At 44.2% G+C, this 21,203-nt stretch overlaps 1 protein-coding gene across 2 annotated transcripts in view; it reads left to right on the top strand.

Annotated features, from left to right (window-relative positions):
- Positions 1-21,203, top strand: part of LOC138283907 (myosin-2 heavy chain-like) — a 212,936-nt gene that overhangs the window by 100,555 nt on the left and 91,178 nt on the right. For both annotated transcript variants that reach the window (XM_069222124.1, XM_069222123.1), the window contains exons 10-16: positions 3,739-3,927; positions 8,405-8,643; positions 11,991-12,219; positions 14,276-14,340; positions 17,085-17,148; positions 17,852-17,992; positions 19,484-19,539. In XM_069222124.1, the coding sequence (XP_069078225.1) occupies positions 3,739-3,927; positions 8,405-8,643; positions 11,991-12,219; positions 14,276-14,340; positions 17,085-17,148; positions 17,852-17,992; positions 19,484-19,539 (983 nt within the window). The remainder of the gene's footprint in view (positions 1-3,738; positions 3,928-8,404; positions 8,644-11,990; positions 12,220-14,275; positions 14,341-17,084; positions 17,149-17,851; positions 17,993-19,483; positions 19,540-21,203) is intronic.

Genomic DNA, 21,203 nt, shown 5'->3' with positions numbered 1-21,203 from the left:
ATTGCAGCTTATTAAGTGTAATAAGGTAACCACAATGTTAGCCTATGGAAGAGGTAGGACACAGTAATGAGAAACAAATGTAAGATTTTTTCACTACCAGGATTTGGAAAACTTAAAGGTCCATGTCAGACATTTTAAATGCACTGCACCCTGCCCTCTGAGCTGTCCAGGGCCTACCCTTAGGGTGATTTGTATACATTAAAATGGAATGTTTGGGCCTGGCAAAAGGTTTATTTTGCCAGGTTGACATGGCAGTTTAATACTGTAAAGATGAGGTGCAATGACAGACCTGAGACATGTTTAAAAGTGCTACTTCAGTTGGGTGGCACAGTCAATGCTGCAGGCCCACTACAAGCATTTAACTTACTGCTCCGGGGGACAGGTAGTGCCACTGTACTAGATTTACAAGTAAATTAAATATGCCAATTGGATATAAGCCTATCGTACCATGTTTTAAGGAGAGAGCACAAGCACTTTAGCACTGGTTAGCAGTGGTAAAGTGTGCAGAGTTCTAAGTTCAGCAAAAATGAAGTCAGCAAAAAAAAGAGGTTTGAAGGCAAAAAGTTAGGGAAAAAAACATCCCAAAGAAGCCAGGTCTAATAATTTGTATAAATGGCAGTCTCGAACTTCTTTACAATCGACAACTTGTGACGCACCAGTTCGCCGATTATAAAATAAAGACATCAGAACTCGATTATTATAAGTTATTACAGTTGAGTTCTGACATCACAATACCTCCTGCCAGCAGCCGAGGTGAAAGGCAGCTCAGGTCACGGAGCATAATTAAAGGAGCTGGTTAAGGCAACAAATGGAACGTTGCTTTTTTTTGTTCTACTCTATTTTAATAGCTTAAAATGACAAGCAGAGAGAATATGTTTATTTTTTGCACTCCTTACATAGAGAAAAACTAGAATGTTTCTACATGTTTCTATACGTGTGAGTTACTGCAGCTTTTTTTCTTTTTTTTTAAACTTACTTGTATTGACCGGATTCTAATATCTGTTTGCAACAAATTTCTAACAGGTTTTTGATGTATTTGATTTTGTACTAGAGGTTTTGTTTGTATTCTTCGTGTTTGCTGGACAGGCTCGCTCTTTCATATCAAAGAGCTACGCAGCAAGGTTTTAAGTGGTTTGTGGGAAAAGAGTTGACGTGACCATGTATTATATGGGCTAAAATTCCCCCTGGTGTACATGATAAGGATATTGCAAGTCACCTAGGAGTTCCATAATCTTATAAAGGAACTCAGCCTTCGGCAATAGTTCCTCTATATGGTTATGGAACTTCTCTGTGACTTGCAATTTCCTTATAATGTATGGCAGGGGCTACTTTATCTCTAATATTACATTACTCATGACATGATCTAAAGCAATGAGAAGCCTGTTTTTGAGGCAAATTATAATCTTAGGACACATCTTTTGTAATTTACAGTTTTGCTCTTTTATGTTATGTTCCATTAATTTAAACTTCAGTAATATTGAGGAACACTATGGAGACGTGTGCCTGCGAACTATGCCATATATTGAGATGCATATGCATGAGAAGGCTATATGCTTTACAGTGACTGTATATTGTTCCATTGTTTATTCACTCCTACAATGTACTTATTTATACTTGTGATATATTTAGGTTTGGAGGTGCTTAAATAAAGCAAAATAATATGATGAGTTTGATGTCTGATGCTTACGGTACTGTACATTGCCATTCTTGTTAGGTAGTGGGAAACGTTTGAGTCACACTGGTTGGTCAATGTTAGGAAATTCAGGTCTTTTACCCAAGAGCTGTGAATGTGGTTGATTCACCTGTTCTAAAGAAGTCTGCATTATACCTGATTCACTAACACTGATATATATCATATGAAGACGTTGAATGGTGATCATTGGCTTGGATTTCCAGTAAATGGTAGTAGAAATATTAAGGCAAGAAAGAGAAAAGGTGTAGCACTTGGCCATTTTGTTATTACATTGATTTCACCTGCTACACTCTACAGTGTTTTATCTATGGACCTCACGTGAGGTCTTAAATAGCTTATCATTACCTGGACCTCACATGAGATATTCCATGGTGTACAATTACTTCAGCTGACCCAAGACCTTTCTGAATTGTCTATGATCATTGCAACCATTACATGAAAGTCATCCACCTTCCCTCAAAACTATATAGTACAATACATTCTGTAGAGGATATACTGAACCTGGTGGTATACCTGTAATACATAACATATTCAGCATATTTTATCATTTATTCATTCTTGTTGCCAATTCTTGGCTAATTTCCTGATGTCTAAAATATTAATCTATTTTGTTCCTTATTCCTTATTCTATTAATCAGAAGTTCTTTTATTACTTTTATACCCCCTCTTAGAAGGCCATGCTGTGCGTCTAATCAGTCTCTCTCAAAAATGGAAACAATGTATTTTTTCTACCTCTCTCAAAAATATTATTTCTATTTGTCTTTCTAGATTTCTTACAGATGTCCTCTAGATCATTGATTTCCTTTGCTAATAAGACTGCTTTAACCCATGTGCCCTCTTCCCTTTCCTCTTGTTTATTTAAGGTCAGCTTTGATTTGGGCTCATCCATTCCCTTGTTCTGACTACAAGAGAATGGTACAAATTACTGTTACAATATTAATCATTACTAACACATGGAAGAGAAATCTAGTGCAAACCATTCTTTGCATTTGAAATGGGTGAATGTAGGGTCTATTGTCTTGTACTGTGAAGTCCCTTTTTCTTCTTTCTGTTTCTTCACTGTTTTTGGTCATCCACGTAATTGAATACTATTTGTGATGTGGCCTATCACTGCCAAATGCTTGCTTTCGTCTCAGTGGTTTTCTGTGATACTTCAAGACTCTCTCAAATTTCTGACAGTCTCACACAAAAATGTATAAAAGTGCAATTGTGCTTGTGTAAAGAAAAAACCTTGGCAATGTGACTTTTAACAAAGCCTTTTAGGTGGACAGAGCCACTCGGGTATGGTAAGGAATGGTATTGATTAATACTATCACATCTACCACAGACATATAGGGGGTCATTCTGACCCTGGCGGCCGGTGGCCGCCAGGGCCACCGACCACGGGAGCACCGCCAACAGGCTGGCGGTGCTCCCACGAGCATTCTGACCGTGGCGGTTCAGCCGCGGTCAGAAGCGGCAAGTCGGCGGGCTCCCGCCGACTTACCGCTGCTCGGGGGAATCCTTCATGGCGGCGGAGCGCGCTCCGCCGCCATGAGGATTCTGACCCCCCCTACCGCCATCCTGTTCATGGCGGGAAAGCCACCATGAACAGGATGGCGGTAGGGGGGGTCGCGGGGCCCCTGGGGGCCCCTGCCGTGCCCATGCCAATGGCATGGGCACGGCAGGGGCCCCCGTAAGAGGGCCCCGCAAAGTATTTCAGTGTCTGCCTTGCAGACACTGAAATACGCGACGGGTGCCACTGCACCCGTCGCACCTTCCCACTCCGCCGGCTCGATTACGAGCCGGCATCCTCGTGGGAAGGGAGTTTTTCCCTGGGCTGGCGGGTGGTCTTTTGGAGACCGCCCGCCAGCCCAGGGAAAAACTCATAATACCCTCTGCGGTCTTCTGACCGCGGAGCGGTATAATGGGGGCGGAATTCTGGCGGGCGGCCTCCGCCGCCCGCCAGAATCAGAATCACCCCCATAATGTTCCTTCAGTGGTCCAGTGCATGCATTCCGCTCTGCATGCATTTACCTGCTGTGCCTTGTGTTTCATTTATCCAGGAGAAGGTGGAGCTGCATAAGCGGTCGGAAGAGCTGGCACTGGAGCTTGAGCGGGCCAAGAGGGGCCGGGAAGGTTTCAATGATCAAGTCTCAGATCTCCATGTAGAACTTGTTGGTGCCAAAGCCCAGGCAAACCGTCAGGACCAGGAGAAGATTCAGATGAAAGAGGAGCTGGTGATGTATAAGCAGGTAGCTCAGCATCTCATATTAAGGCTACCTACCCTCAGTACCCCTCAATAACTTCAGTAACAATGACAAAACATGGACATTTTTATATATACAGGTAGATTCCATATATAAAAGAAGTTAAAGATTCAGTCACTAATTACTTTTGGCTATAGTCATTTGATGGGCAATAAGGACAGTCCTAGGATCATAGTACACATGCAGGATGGGTCAAAGGGTGGCAAACATTGTCTCTTAGAGCCAACCACTATAAGGAGAATTGTTACATTGCAACGCAGACTTATAACATAATCTAGCAGGGTAGACCATGGTATAAAATCATAGTGAGCCTCTCAAGCAAGAGCCTGCTCTATATCATAGATCTATGTGGTGCACATTGTCAATAGACACTGAGACGATTATCTATAGCTGGAGAATACAGGTGATAAGTCAACTGCTGGGGTCAGATCTTGACTGAATCACTAGATGACAAAGACTAGCAATGTGTTTGGTGAGTTCACAGTGCCCAGGCTCTTTTTTCCAGGTATGTATGACCATAATAGTGTTGTGTTGGTTGAGCCGAAGGTTTATTGCTGCAAGCAGTAATTTGCAGGCTATTCAACAACGCCGAGCATAGATTTTGCATGCTCTGGCAACAGATGACCATTCAATATGGTGCCCATGACTTGGATGCATTTTAAAGTTGCAAATCCACAGAGCTGGAGCCAATATCGATAACGTGTTTGCCATTCCTTGAGTAGGTTAAGAGCCAGTTTAAGTTTTCTGTTTATGTCAAACATTTAGTTCATCTGGTCTTCATGTCTTGTGGTGTCCAGTGTTTCCCCAGTCATCTCAAACTAAGCACTCCAAGACTGCAGTCTCTCCAGTTTGTGGCACTGTGAGAAGGTAGCCTCTTTCTAGCCTTGTTACCCCCACTTTTGGCCTGTTTGTGAGTGTATGTCAGAGTGTTTGTCACTGTTTTCACTGTCTCACTGGGATCCTGATAGCCAGGCCTCAGTGCTCATAGTGAAAACACTATGGGCCTGATTCTAACTTTGGAGGACGGTGTTAAACCGTCCCAAAAGTGGCGGATATACCACCTACCGTATTACGAGTTCCATAGGATATAATGGACTCGTAATACGGTAGGTGGTATATCCGCCACTTTTGGGACGGTTTAACACCGTCCTCCAAAGTTAGAATCAGGCCCTATGTTTTCAGTATGTTTGTTATGTGTCACTGGGATCCTGCTGGTCAGGACCCCAGTGCTCATAAGTTTGTGGCCTATATGTATGTGTCACTGGGACCCTGTCACACAGGGCCCCAGTGCTCATAGGTGTGCATGTATATGTTCCCTGTGTGGTGCCTAACTGTCTCACTGAGGCTCTGCTAACCAGAACCTCAGTGGTTATGCTCTCTCATTACTTTTAAATTGTCACTAACAGGCTAGTGACCAATTTTACCAATTTACATTGGCTTACTGGAACACCCTTATAATTCCCTAGTATATGGTACTGAAGTACCCAGGGTATTGGGGTTCCAGGAGATCCCTATGGGCTGCAGCATTTCTTTTGCCACCCATAGGGAGCTCTGACAATTCTTACACAGGCCTGCCACTGCAGCCTGAGTGAAATAACGTCCACGTTATTTCACAGCCATTTTACACTGCACTTAAGTAACTTATAAGTCACCTATATGTCTAACCTTTACCTGGTAAAGGTTAGGTGCAAAGTTACTTAGTGTGAGGGCACCCTGGCACTAGCCAAGGTGCCCCCACATTGTTCAGAGCCAATTCACTGAACTTTGTGAGTGCGGGGACACCATTACACGCGTGCACTACATATAGGTCACTACCTATATGTAGCTTCACCATGGTAACTCCGAATATGGCCATGTAACATGTCTATGATCATGGAATTGCCCCCTCTATGCCATCCTGGCATTGTTGGTACAATTCCATGATCCCAGTGGTCTGTAGCACAGACCCTGGTACTGCCAGACTGCCCTTCCTGGGGTTTCTCTGCAGCTGCTGCTGCTGCCAACCCCTCAGACAGGCAGCTGCCCTCCTGGGGTCCAGCCAGGCCTGGCCCAGGATGGCAGAACAAAGAACTTCCTCTGAGAGAGGGTGTGACACCCTCTCCCTTTGGAAAATGGTGTGAAGGCAGGGGAGGAGTAGCCTCCCCCAGCCTCTGGAAATGCTTTGTTGGGCACAGATGTGCCCAATTCTGCATAAGCCAGTCTACACCGGTTCAGGGACCCCTTAGCCCCTGCTCTGGCGCGAAACTGGACAAAGGAAAGGGGAGTGACCACTCCCCTGACCTGCACCTCCCCTGGGAGGTGTCCAGAGCTCCTCCAGTGTGCTCCAGACCTCTGCCATCTTGGAAACAGAGGTGCTGCTGGCACACTGGACTGCTCTGAGTGGCCAGTGCCACCAGGTGACGTCAGAGACTCCTTGTGATAGGCTCCTTCAGGTGTTAGTAGCCTTTCCTCTCTCCTAGGTAGCCAAACCCTCTTTTCTGGCTATTTAGGGTCTCTGTCTCTGGGGAAACTTTAGATAACGAATGCATGAGCTCAGCCGAGTTCCTCTGCATCTCCCTCTTCACCTTCTGATAAGGAATCGACCGCTGACCGCGCTGGAAGCCTGCAAACCTGCAACATAGTAGCAAAGACGACTACTGCAACTCTGTAACGCTGATCCTGCCGCCTTCTCGACTGTTTTCCTGCTTGTGCATGTTGTGGGGGTAGTCTGCCTCCTCTCTGCACCAGAAGCTCCGAAGAAATCTCCCGTGGGTCGACGGAATCTTCCCCCTGCAACCGCAGGCACCAAAAAGCTGCATTACCGGTCCCTTGGGTCTCCTCTCAGCACGACGAGCGAGGTCCCTCGAATCCAGCGACACCGTCCAAGTGACCCCCACAGTCCAGTGACTCTTCAGCCCAAGTTTGGTGGAGGTAAGTCCTTGCCTCACCTCGCTGGGCTGCATTGCTGGGAACCGCGACTTTGCAAGCTACTCCGGCCCCTGTGCACTTCCGGCGGAAATCCTTCGTGCACAGCCAAGCCTGTGTCCACGGCACTCTAACCTGCATTGCACGACTTTCTAAGTCGGTCTCCGGCGACGTGGGACTCCTTTGTGCAACTTCGGCGAGCACCGTTTTACGCATCCTTGTAGTGCCTGTTTCTGGCACTTCTCCGGGTGCTACCTGCTTCAGTGAGGGCTCTTTGTCTTGCTCGACGTCCCCTCTCTCTGCAGGTCCAATTTGCGACCTCCTGGTCCCTCCTGGGCCCCAGCAGCGTCCAAAAACGCCAAACGCACGATTTGCGTGTAGCAAGGCTTGTTGGCGTCCATCCGGCGGGAAAACACTTCTGCACGACTCTCCAAGGCGTGGGGGATCCATCCTCCAAAGGGGAAGTCTCTAGCCCTTGTCGTTCCTGCAGTATTCACAGTTCTTCAGCCTAGTAAGAGCTTCTTTGCACCAACCGCTGGCATTTCTTGGGCATCTGCCCATCTCCGAGCTGCTTGTGACTTTTGGACTTGGTCCCCTTGTTCCACAGGTACCCTCAGACAGGAATCCATCGTTGTTGCATTGCTGATTTGTGTTTTCCTTGCATTCTCCCTCTAACACGACTATTTTGTCCTTAGGGGAACTTTGGTGCACTTTGCACTCACTTTTCAGGGTCTTGGGGAGGGTTATTTTGCTAACTCTCACTATTTTCTAATAGTCCCAGCGACCCTCTACAAGGTCACATAGGTTTGGGGTCCATTCGTGGTTCGCATTCCACTTTTGGAGTATATGGTTTGTGTTGCCCCTATCCCTATGTTTCCCCATTGCATCCTATTGTAACTATACATTGTTTGCACTGTTTTCTAAGACTATACTGCATATTTTTGCTATTGTGTATATATATCTTGTGTATATTTCCTATCCTCTCACTGAGGGTACACTCTAAGATACTTTGGCATATTGTCATAAAAATAAAGTACCTTTATTTTTAGTATAACTGTGTATTGTGTTTTCTTATGATATTGTGCATATGACACTAAGTGGTACTGTAGTAGCTTCACACGTCTCCTAGTTCAGCCTGAGCTGCTTTGCTAAGCTACCATTATCTATCAGCCTAAGCTGCTAGACACCCTATACACTAATAAGGGATAACTGGGCCTGGTGCAAGGTGCAAGTACCCCTTGGTACTCACTACAAGCCAGTCCAGCCTCCTACAGGCACCACATGAAAAATCTTACCATAACTAAATTCAAACAGCTATCCTTCATTGATATAAGACGTAAAGGACATTAGTAATTTAATACCTACAGTAAAAGTATTTTGTTTTTTCTGCAGATACATTTACAGCGTTTTGAAGGTAGTGAATTTGGCATTAACGACTGTACGCACAGCCGCAGGGGGTCTGAGTGTTAGTTGTGTTTTATCAAGTAAGGGAAATGAAGGGTTTGTGCTGATAACTAAAGAGAGATCGATTTAAAGAGTGATGCTTTCTCCTTATCAGGTGCACGAGAAGCTTTCCTCTGAACTGGGACAAACCCAGCGGAAATTAGAGGCCACCCTGGACAAGCTCCACCAGCTACAGGCCGAGAAGAAAATCTTCACCAATCAGGTGACCGCTCTGGAAACAGAGAGGGCTCAACTTCTAGGAGAGAAGGAGGTGCTGATGTCTGTGGTTGAAGGAGACACACCAGGCCAGGGGGACAACATGGAGTCACTGATGAAGCGCTGTGAGGAACTGAGGTACAAGGGAAAGAGGTGGATCAGGGCAGGAGTGGGGACTTGAGATGTGGATCAGCACACTGTTGTCTTCATATCCACCCTCTTTTGCTGTTAGATCAATCTCTCAAACACAGGTCGTGTCTGTGACTAAGACCACAGCATAGCTGCACCAGGTAATGCTTATGGCTTGTAGTATGTTAATGCCACTTACTTTTAAATAAATTAACTTCAAACAACCTTCAAAAGTCCAAAATAGTAATTAAAGTCAAGAGAATCCTTTTGGCCTCGAGACCTCAATATTTGAAGACATGACTAATTGTTGAAGTAGAAGTCCACAGAATTTGCCTGCCTTATTCTAACTAAGGTCTTATAGACTGCTTTAGGAGGGTTGGCTCTGATCTTTGGAATATCTTACTTCTGTCTCTCAATTCCTAGAGATTCTGAGAATGATCTCTGTTGGGTTCAAAACTTTTTGTTTCTGAGAGGCCAAGAGAACTAGCTGTAATCTCTGAAGGTCTTGTGACCACCTGTGATGCTAGAAAAGGTAAGAAGAAATCAGTTAGGCTCAAAATAGAAGCAGGTGAAGAGAAAGGGTCCAAACAAACATGCCATTTACAAAAGAGAATTTTACACCATAATAAAACATAGAGCACAGATGCAATTATGTTCAACATATCATGTAGAATATGGCATACAGACATAACAAAGAGAAAATCTGGCATTAATGAAGGTCCTTTGGCGGATTGCAGTCTGTAATTGATACCCTGAGGTCCCCAGAACATCTATTTTTCTAAGGGCTTCTTCTAAAGTTCTGTCAGGCACATCAGTGCAGTATGACTTTAGATGTACTGATTAACCTTATCTACTCAGATTTTAGTATTAATGGCTATTCTGCCATGTGTGTGGCATCAACGCACAGCAACATTTTTCCCTCTAAACCCAGAACCTAGTCTGTGCTATTGAGTAGAATGGAAGGCAACCGACAGCTTTCAGAAAGGGCCAATATGGTCAACCTTGCCCTTAAAGAAAGCTGATCGAAACACATGAAATGAGGTGCCTTTCTTCCTTTATCTGGTGAGTCTTCTGGCTGTTTGCTTGGGAACTACATAGGATGTTTTATGGTGGGTGTTGGTCACAACACATTGCTCTGAAAAGAGTGCTGTGTGTGCTGCAAGGGCTGAGAGGTAGACAGAAAAAGCCATCATTCCATAAGAATGAGAGACACTGTAGAGATAAGCGCTGGGGATTTCCAGTTCATGATTCGGCAAAGTTTGTAAATTGACCCAAGGGATTTGAGCATCACGTCAGAATAAAGGCAATTGAGATAGGGACATAAAGGGGGTCATTCCGACCCCGGCAGGCGGCGGGCACCGCCCGCCGGGCGGAGACCGCCAAAAGACCGCACTGCGGTCAAATGACCGCAGCGGTCATTCTGACTTTCCCGCTGGGCGGGCGGGCGACCGCCAAAAGGCCGCCCGCCCGCCCAGCGGGAAAGACCCAGCAACGATGAAGCCGGCTCCGAATGGAGCCGGCTGAGTTGCTGGGGTGCGACGGGTGCAGTGGCACCCGTCGCGATTTTCAGTGTCTGCTTTGCAGACACTGAAAATCATTATGGGGCCCTGTTAGGGGGCCCCTGCAGTGCCCATGCCAGTGGCATGGGCACTGCAGGGGCCCCCAGTGGCCCCACGACACCCGTTCCCGCCATCCTTACCGCCAGGAACGGGATGGCGGGAAGGGGGTCGGAATCCCCATGGCGGCGCTGCAAGCAGCGCCGCCATGGAGGATTCCCTGGGCCAGGGGTAAACCGGCGGGAAACCGCCGGTTCCCCTTTTCTGACCGCGGCTTTACCGCCGCGGTCAGAATGGCCCAGGAAGCACCGCCAGCCTGTTGGCGGTGCTTCCGCGGTCGTTGGCCCTGGCGGTCCAAGACCGCCAGGGTCAGAATGACCCCCAAGTGCCTTAAAAGTTATAAGAGAAGCTGTCATGAGACGTTGTTAAGTAGATATTGAGTTTATGAATGATTTACAAACAAACTTGCCAAGGCAACACTAATGCTGCTCTTCTTTTATTGTCACCCCTATTCACGGTGAGCTCCTAGGGTGCCGATGAATCTAGAGGTCGACCAGCACACCCTCCTTTTATCGAAAGAAAACTTTCACCAATTATCACTAATGAGATTCCACACACCAACCTATCTTATTGCATATATATTACAATAAGTCTTCATCAAGTAATCCATCCAGAAGCAAGACAGTATTCCAAAACGTCCCAAGGTTTAATCAGCAATCTTCATTTATTTGCACATAACTTGTTTCTTATAAATGCTCATATTCAGCAATCCAATTTCATGTAAAATCCGCAGCCAAATTGTCAACTTGTTTCATTCTATACGAACTTCATCAGGGCTCAATTCTTTTATTAGTACTTCACACGGTCCAATCCCACCTGTAGTACGAATTGGTATGGTCACCAAAAAGTGTTTGTCTTTTTTCAGGGTTGAGGCACGTAGCATACAGATCATTCACATCTCCTTTCAAATATTTCAAATGTGTTGATTAATGTCTCAGTGTTAATCCTGCTGCTGTTAACGCCATGACACAAAATGATGACAGTCATCATGGATGGATGATTACGAACATGTACAAGAAACAAGTTCAGTGCAAATAAAAGAGGATTGCTGATTAAACCTTGGGACTTTTTCAAATACTGTTTTGCTTCTGGATGGATTAATTGATGAATACTTATTGTAACATATAAGAAATAATGTAGGTTGGTGTGCAAGATATTGAGTTTATGAAGATTTCTCAGTCTAGAACTCTTATACATAAAATTGCTATGGTAAAGCTTTAGTTTTCTTTAGTGCTCTTTTTCCTACAGGAAAGGTTAGATAGCATGGAGATCTCCATGCTATATTCATCTTTTGCTTTGTGCACCATTACCCTACGTTATGACGTTAGGAAGCAATAACAAATAACAGAAAAGAACTGTAAAGAAGAATTACACATTTATTGTTATTATCACAATATCAATTCTAGACACTGTTTGGTTCACCATTGGGCATTTAACCCTTACGCTTGATGTGCACATTCAAAAAATTGATTAAGCATTCCAACTTGGTTGTACAGGCACCACCCTATCATTTATTAATACCGGATCAGGGTCATTAGGGTGAGCAAACCCCACTATCAGTACTGCTTGCAGATGAGTATTTTCAGGGCTGGTAGGGCAGAAGAAGAGACTTTAAAGGAGTGGTAAGGGTCAAGTAGAGCTGTCCCATCCTGGAAACAAACAACTGGTCATGAGTATGTGTGGCTGTAAAGGCTGCAGAAGTGCTTTTTACTCTTTTATCTCTGCTATTGTATCTCATAGAGTCTCCCAGGAAGAGTTGGAGAAGGAAAAGGAGGTTCTGGAAGCCCGCTGCGAGGAGCTGAGAGCAGCTCACCAACAGAAGCAGTCAGAGTTAGCCTCCCAGCTGCAGGATCAACAGCAAGTGGCCCAGTACTGGAAGGACAGATGGCAGCAGGCAGCCGTAGACCTGAAGGCCAAGGAAAATGAGCTGGAAGAGGCCACCCTAAAATATCCAGAGGCAATGGCCAAGGTAGGGCGTCAGCTGTGATGTAGGCCTGATTACAGACAGTATCACACTCATGACTTGCAAGCAAAACTAAGATGGCACCAACACCGAAAGGCAACATGCGTTGTATACTGACTTCCTTCGATGAGTGCCCCAACGTCTCCCTACTGCTGTTTTTCACCTGTTTGCTCCCTTTCCCACTCTGCTCCCTTTGTCTCTCTATTTGTCATCTGCTTCTCACCATGCCCTCTGTGTTGCTTCACCCCACCTGCACCCGTTATATTGTTTGAGCCCCCATCGGTGCCTCTGATGTTGTTTCCATCCCGTATTGCTTCTCCCTCATCCGCTTAAAAAAACACTTTTGCATGTTTTTTTTTTCTTTTAGTCATTGATCCAACTCAGAGCGGTAACTACAAAGAAATGAAAGTGTTGCCATCATTTTGCAGGCACGGACATGCGTGGTGCAATGCCTACAATATGATGCAGCAGGCTACATTAGCAGTTTTAAAAAAAATGTTTAGCCATACTGCATAGCATTGGTGTAGCACAATTTGATAATTACTTTGTTGAAATGACATTGGTTTTAAAAAATGTTTCTGAATTGCTGAGGAAGCAACCATCCACCTTTCCACAGTGCCCTGCGGGACCTGTAGATATTTGTGGGTATTTCTTGGCTTTAATGACATATATGCTAAGAAACTATTCAGCTGACCCCAGCAACCACATGCAAGCATTTACGCAAAAATTGTAAAATTATGTGGCAGAAAAAAAAGCTTTGTAAACACAATTTTTTATGCTCTTTAAACAGTGTGGTTTGATATTTTGTGACATTGAACCGAATTATATTAATGTAATTGATTAATCAAATGCGTTGCAAAACAGTCTACATGCATTGCAAGTTTGCCCCTTGCAATGTGTATCTGCTGTTCTAAGTGATTGTGTGATACCACTTGGCACGTGTTTATTGTTCTTTTTGTATTGAGGTTTTCTTCCAACTTAGCTTAAGACATCCATCTCAACTGACACGATTTGGCAACATCCACAGCAGCCCTCAAATTGGAAATTGCACTAACTTGTACTTTGATCATCTTGTATGTATGTATGTGTCTATGTAGGTAGGTAGGTAGGTAGGTAGGTATCTATGTATGCGTGAATGTATATGATATTTCTATAGCTCAAACCTAGCCAAAAGGCAGCGGAGTGCTGTTCAGGGTCAAGGACAAGCAAGCATAAAGTTAGAAAGTGATAGGAAAGGTAGGTGGTTTGTGGATTGTTAATGCGTTGTTAACTCCTCCCCTAATTAGAGCAGCATTGGAGATGGCCAAATGGATATGGAGATGTTGTTCCAGAACTTGGATGAAGAGATGAAAAAGGCCTGCTGCCATGTTTTTTATTTTTTACACTTTTTAGTTTGCAGTCTAATGGTGTCCTGGCTGCAGGTGTGCAGAGAGCCACGAGAGATGGTGATCTTGTTTGCAAGATAAGCAGCGTGTTGGTTATGAAGGTTTTGTAAAAGATGCAGCTGGTTTTGAGGATTGTACAGTCTGACTAAGGGAGCCATTGTGGTTTCATCAGATAAGGGTGATCTGGTCATAGTTCACCAGGGCCTGGATGAGATGTGCTACAAAATGTAGAATACCCTTAAGGGGTGCCAGTATGGGATAATAGATAGATAGATAGATAGATAGATAGATAGATAGATAGATAGATAGATAGATAGATAGATAGATAGATAGATAGATAGATAGATAGATAGATAGATAGATTTATTTGCAGGTTGGCTACCTCAGCATATTAGAAGATCCTATAGGCTTCTCAAAGATCTATGCAAGATATGAATAAGGTAGGATCTTTTCAGTTTTTCAGGGCATTGAATCATAATATGGATGCCAAACACAGTATGACAGTATGTTGGTTGCAATGATACAGCTTGCTACACAGGCTGATGTTGGCTTCATCAGCTGCACCTTAAAAAAGGTGTTCTAGGATTATTACATCCTTGAATAGTTGCCTTTTGAGAAGTGTGTACTGATGTATCAATTAACATGGCACTCCTTGTGTGTGATGTTTGTCTCTGCAGGGTTCAGACTCAAAGAAGCTGGCGACCCAGCTGGAGTCGCTTCGACAGGAGGTGAAGAAAAACAAGTAAGGGGTTATTTTACTGATCCAGAAATTATCGGTGAAGAATAATCTTATGCATGTTTATTTTATATACTATGGACGCCAAGATCTCTAAATTTCACTCGCTCTCTTTAAAGATTTACTTTCATTCATATTTTTTTTGAGGCAGTGGGGCTTTGCTTGGTTCCCCAAAATTATATCGTGCTTTTTCGGGAGGAGGGTCATCACATGGCCCCCTAATACATGTACCTTTAGGCCATCTGACATATCTTTGCAGTTGTTTTAGTCAATTAAGACCAAAAAACTCTGAGCCTCATTGGAAAGTTTGCGTGTATGGCAGTCCACAGACCACCAAACTCGCTGTGGTGGTTGAACCGCCGCACTCCTGACAGTCCGACCACCAGATTTCATCCTGGTGGTTGACCACCAGGAAACTGCCACCACCACCAAGATCACAGAATCCGGTGGGTTGGCGGCAGTTGAAGTGATGGTTAGCCGCGGCGGTGCAAATGCCGGCACCACCATGCTGATCACGACTTCACTTTCCACCAGCCTTTCTATGTAGTTTGCATCGCCATGGGAAGGCTGGCAGAATGGAAGTGCTGGGACCCACAAGGAGGCCCCTGCACGGCCCACGATCATGTCGTCGGCTGTGCAGGGCCCCCCCTGCCAGCATCCTCAGAATGCACAGTGTCTGCTATGCAAATACTGCGCATTTTGAAGGTGGTGGTGTGCGGCAGCATTCAAGTGTACTGTTAAATGTAGGGTGGCACCATGACCACTAGGAGGAATTGCCCTTTCCATAGCTATTTAAGAAGGAAACTTGACATACCAGCACAGCGTCCAGTCCATGCGAGGATATGTCTGAAAATCTGAATTTTTCATAAACTCTTCTTCTGTCTAAAGATCTGACCGTAAATCTGGATGTGTCTCAAACCTGCAGATATCTAGGAATCTTCATGAATTTGAAAACTTGGACATGTCTGAAAATCTTCATGCTTCATTAGATCTGCATACATTTGAAAATCTGCACGTGTGAAAAATGGCAGGTTTTGGAAAATAGGCAGGTGTCTGCTTGTTTATGGAAAACTGCTTGTTTCTGAAAAGCTGTGTGTCTGAAAGCATGTATATGTCTATCAACCTATATCTGTCTGCAAATCTACATGTGTAGGAAAAGGTGCCTTCTTCGAAAGATCTGGATGCCTTAAATCTGCATGTCTCTGAAGACCTATATGACAGAAACATTGTTTTCATTTAAACACTAACTCTGTCTTAAAATTGGTCCATCTAAAATTTAAATGTGTGAAAATCTTCATGAGTCAGGAAATACATGTGGGTCTGAAAATGTGCAAGTGTCTGAAAGTCTGCAGGCCTAGGGCTTTTTCAAGGCTAACAGAGACTAGTACCAAATGGTAAGAGATCTACGGCCTGATTTAGAACTTGGAAAATGGTTTACTCTGTCAGAATGGGAACAGATGTCCTGCCTGCCGAAATCTAAATCCCATTGGATATAATGGGAAATAGATTTCAGCGGACGGGAAATCCATCACCATTGTGATCTGCCAACTTCTAAATCAGGCCCCAAGGTCTTTAAGGTTATGAATATCTGTGTGTTGGTACTTATCAGATCGAAATATCCATGACCATAGTGGTAATTCTTGAGAAGATAACCTGATCCCACAAAGTGATCTTCATTAATTGACCTTCAAATAAAATCAAACTTGAGGGAGCGATGATCAGGTTCCCATGTAGGACCTGCAGTAATGTTGCATGTAAATATAATCAGTGTGTTGCAGTCTGGCCTGTGCACCACTTACAAGGTGAAAGACATGTTGGCTGTTCATAAAAATGAATTGTTTAATTTGGGAAATAAATGTGCAAACAATATTAAAATAGTAACTTTAACTAGGTATGGTCTATCCAGCTGCACTATCAAAGCAATTCATACGTATTTAGAAGTTACTTAATGATGGTAAATGCATCTCTTTATTTACTGAAGCTTAACCTAACTAGGTTTTACGACCTTTGACCCAAGTGGCTACTTTTTAACATAAGTTTTGTAATTGGGTATTACAAGAGTGTATCTTTTTGACCAATATCCCTATCCTTTCCTCCGATTACTAATGTGTGTCAGCATCATCAGAGCATTTAAAATTTGTAAGCACTGCAAGCAGTATTCAGTGATTTTTTAAAATATTTTCGGAATGTTTCTCGCGAGAAAAGATGTGTCCACAGCTGGTCAAATCTTAAAGAATTCTTTCCAAAATTATAACAGATCAAAGTCGAGAAAGATTTCTGGGAAGAGAGGCAGATGTGTTAAAAGAGCTGTCTTCAGGTTTGTCCAGTTGTAGTTCCTCTCTCACCTGAGGATGTTTAGGAAGAGTATCCCAGAATATCCTACTTTTAATTTAAAGCACTTTCTTCTGAGAGTATGGTCTGCTAGTCCAGTGGAGGTAGCCACCTGCCTTTTCGACAGTGACCCCGTAGAGACCTGGGTCTAGGTCCATTCAGTTCTCTTTAATGCACCTGAAATCCTTGGGAAAGTGGGAGAGTCCCAAAGCAAATATAGTTCCGGGGTGTGCACCCATCTATACACCTTCGTGATATATCATACTTTGAATACTCCCGTCACAGGTGTATGTGGGGCTAGCTTGTTGTCCTTTTTGGTCCATTTGAACATCAGACTTTCCTCCAGGGAGATGATGTGTGCTGGTACTCTGCTGACCCTACAGCTGACCCCCGTATTCTTGAAATGTGTCTCATGGCAGGGGCAAGATGAAGGAGATGGAGAAAGAGAAGGCGGAGATAGAGTCGGAGGTCAGGAGGCTGAAGGTAACTTATCTTCTGGAGCTTCGGTGCTGTCATACTTTGATGGTTAAACCCTGTTGGCAGTCTTATTAAACCTACACATTACCACAACAGCACATATTCTCCTGCACAACTAGCTGACCAGCAAACCCAATACAGCACTTTTCCTTGAGGACCTTGAAGGTCTTTAGATTTGCTTTCTCAAAATACCAACATCTGACACTCCAGCTGTTGGCTGCAGGCCTAGGGTCCTGTGCCATGTTTGGTTATTTTTACTGCCGTCCCCTAGTATACTCATCGTTAAGCATCTTTGATAGCATACTTACACGTATCCAAAATATTTTAGTTGCAATAATCAGCAGCTTTTGTTTACAAAGGAGCGCTAAACAAATACTCTGCAGTATTGGCGTATCCGGCCAATTGTTATTTGCAGGCCCCACCCACCTAATATTATTGATGATTATAATGGCCTTACAGTCCAAATGTTCTGAAATGTAGTTTACTGCTTTTGAGCTGTGCCCCTTTTGGCCTTTTACACGTGTTCATCACTCTTGCTTTTCACGCATTTTTTATATATATTCATTGCCTTTATGTTTGTATCATTGTTAATATTATGTTATTAAAACACTGTATTTATTATTGTAATGGATTTGAATGACTGAATCATATATTTTTTTATTTTGAAATTTGATTGAATACTTACACTGTTTTCCTTTCTATATTGAAGGACGGCACCTCATCCCTCCAAAATGAGCTGGAAAATTGCAAACGTGAGCTGGAGTTGGAGAGGAGTCATGGTGCCGCCTTGCAGTACCAGGACCATGTGTTGCAATTTCAGTCCTCAGGAACTGAACCATTCCCACATCAGGTTAGTCGATGAGCTGCATACTGGACAACAAGCAAGAAACTCTAGGGCTACAAAGATAGAAGCTTAAACTGAATTAGAGGAAAAATAAATTCTACAGGAAAACAGACTAAAGCCATTCTCTCCACGTGTCCATCTAAAATGATGTCATAAAAATATAGAATATATTTTGTACATGATAAAGTGAAAAGCAAATGTAAGGCCCAATAACGAGGCTGGCGGTCTTGTGGTGGTCTGGCCAGTCTCGCGGTGGTGGTCGGACCCCCGCAGCTGTGGTGGTCTGACCATCACATTACAAGGTTGGCTGGTGACCCACCAACTAACCGCCATCTCGGCCAGGATCTCAGATCCCGACGGGCTGAAGGCGGTCTTGTGCCGCCTTGTTGATAACAACCTTGTTCTCTGCCTGCCTTTTCATGGTGGTCTGACTGCCGGGGGGAGGGGATGGAGACTGAGAGGGGCACAAAAAATAAATAAAATAAACTTACCTTACCGCGGCCTCTGTCTCCTGTCGCGTTGCCCCTCTTCCCTCGATGTGGTGTCCCAGCACAGGCTCCCCAGCAATCCTGGTACTGCTTTCATGCTAAAAATAGCTTGAAAGCAGCATCAGCATTGGTCTGAGCACAGTGACTGATGCTCATACACAGCCCTGGGGTCTGTGCAGTTTCTGCAGCCTGGCCAAAAACACATGCACACTTAGGTGCACTCTATACTTCTCCCCCCTCCTCCTCCCATGACCCAGCCCCGCCCCTCCCTGCACTGCTGGCTGAGCCAGCAGATTAAAAATAAAACAATAGTACAATTATCATTTTACTTTTCATCTCCTGGCTCTTGTCCAGGGGGGCGGCGCTCCTTCGCCATAGGAAGGAGCCGCCCCTGTTACTTCTATCAATCTCCCAGGTTATATTGAGGTTCAAGATTTGAGAAGTGGTGCATCTATCCAAGGCCAATATTAAGCATTTCTCTGCGCTTCAGGTGGAAACTTCTGACATTTTTCAATGCCCACTCTGAGGTATCATTCTTTGCCCGAGGTAGCCTGCAGCTTCGATCTGTTATTAAATAAACTCATACACTTTGTTTACAACTTGTCATTGCCAATTCTTATGGGTACAAGGCACTAGCTTCTCAATGTTTAAATGTGGTAACCCTGCTATTTGATAAGTCTTTCTGTTGTGAAAGCATAAATATATTTATTCATTATTAGTCGATTAATAACCTATGTGCCACGTTGTACCCAAGTAGTCTTATGGTACCCAAGTGACCTTATTGTCCCCAAGTGATCTTATTGTACACAAGTTATTTTATTGTACACAAGTGGTCTTATTATACCCAAAATATCCTGTTGTACTCAAACAGTTTTATTGTACCCAAGTGTTCCTATTGTGAACAAGTGATCTTAATGGAGCCAAGTGAACGTATTGTACCTAAGTGGTCTTATACTACTGTTGAAATCTTTCCTGTAAAGTATTAATTGCATCTTATACTCTTCTACAGAATATTTCTGGGGCAACCGCACTGGACAAGAACATTCCCGGATCTTCTTCAGGAAGGTATGCTGGCTGGCAGATGCCATAGGTTCCATTCAAGATTATACATCTTCTGGGTGACATCCCATTATACCTTCAAAATGCAGAAGAGGTTTTCTTTTTTTCAGTACGGCCTGCCTGTATTACATATATTTCAAAATTGTTATGTTACATTTATTTGTAGAGCACCATCTCACCCAGGTGGGTATCCTGGCCCTTTGAGAGGTGCCTTGGCTGGGGCCTATTAGAAAAGTCATGTTTTCAGTTTCTTCTGAAATTCCAGGAGTCAGCTGGTGGTTCTAATGTGAGGTGGAGTTTGTTCTAGGCTTTATGAGCTAGGTACAAAAGGGTGCGGTGCCAGCTCTTCAGATGTGCAGACGGAGGCGAGCCAACAGCTAGCAGATGAAAAATGTCCAGTAGAGGTATGAAAGCTGATGCACTTGTTTAGGTAGGTGGGACCTAGGTTGTGCAGTACCTTGTATGTGTGAGTGAGTGAGTTGTTTGAACTGAGAGTACTAATAGATGTGGATGCCACTGGAAGTCCTTGAGATGAGTGGAGATGTAGGTGGAGCGTGGGATGTTGAGTGTGAGTCTGACCACTGTCTTCCGGATGATCTGGAGCCTTAGTGTGTTGGGTGGAGATTCTGACATAGTGTGCATTCCCACAGTCTAGCTAGTTGGTGATTAGGGCTTGGGTGATAGTTCAATGAGTGTTGAGAGGAAGCCATCTGAAGATGTTCCTGAAGATTCTCAGGGTGTAAAAGCAGTAGGAGGTGATTAAGTTGACTTGGCTGGAAATCCTTGTCAATCATGATCTGTGGGTTTCTGGCTTGGCTGGACGGCATAGGTATGGCCTACTTTTTGATTGTCATCAGACCAAGGACCAGAGGGTGATGTTACTTCCAAAGAATACCACATCTGTCTTATACAAGATGAGCTTCAGGCAGTTGGATTTCATCCAGTCAGTGCCTTTTGACATGCAGTCGATAAACTTTGTCTGGGTGTTGGCAGTGTCATTGGCGGGATGTGACCAAAGGTTCAGACACCATTGGCAAGCGAAGCCATTTAGACATTAAAGAGCGGGGAACTAAGGGATGACCTGTGGGGGAAACCAGAGATCAGACTGGAAGATTTGGAGGTGTAAGAGGTTAGAGAGGTTAGGCTGACCTTCTGTGTGTGGCCTTTGAGGATTTGAGGAAGGATCTCATCTATTTAGAAGCTGTTCTGCAAATCCCTGTCTTGTGGAGGTGTTGGATTAAGATCAGGTGGGAGATGGTGTTGAAAGCTGTGGAGAGGTCAAAGAAGACATAGGCCTTGTTGTCACCTTGGTCCATGATGAGCCAGATCTCATCAGAGGGCTGCGATGAAGCAGTCTTGGTGCTATGGTTAGGTCTGAATCCTGAATGGAATGTGTCTAGGAGGGGGTTCTCACTGTGCTTTGCTTGTCTTTTGTTGATAACTTTTTCCAAAACATTTGCCAGTTAAAATAGCAGGGTGAAGGGTTTGTAGATTGATGGTGAAGCTGGATCTGCTGTAGGTTTTTTTAGTAGTGGCAGGATGGTGAAATGTTTCCAGGCGGTGTCCGGGAAGGTAATAGTGGTAGGGAGTCATTAAAGATCAGGGTGAGGATAGGCCAGATGGGTTCAAGACCTTTAGAGAATGTGGATTGTGGGCAAGGTTCTGAGGCA

Source organism: Pleurodeles waltl, chromosome 3_1 (assembly GCF_031143425.1).
Source record: "Pleurodeles waltl isolate 20211129_DDA chromosome 3_1, aPleWal1.hap1.20221129, whole genome shotgun sequence".
NCBI lineage: Eukaryota > Metazoa > Chordata > Amphibia > Caudata > Salamandridae > Pleurodeles > Pleurodeles waltl.
The sequence above is the reverse complement of the archived record's forward strand: the minus strand, read 5'-3'. Positions and strand labels throughout refer to the sequence as shown.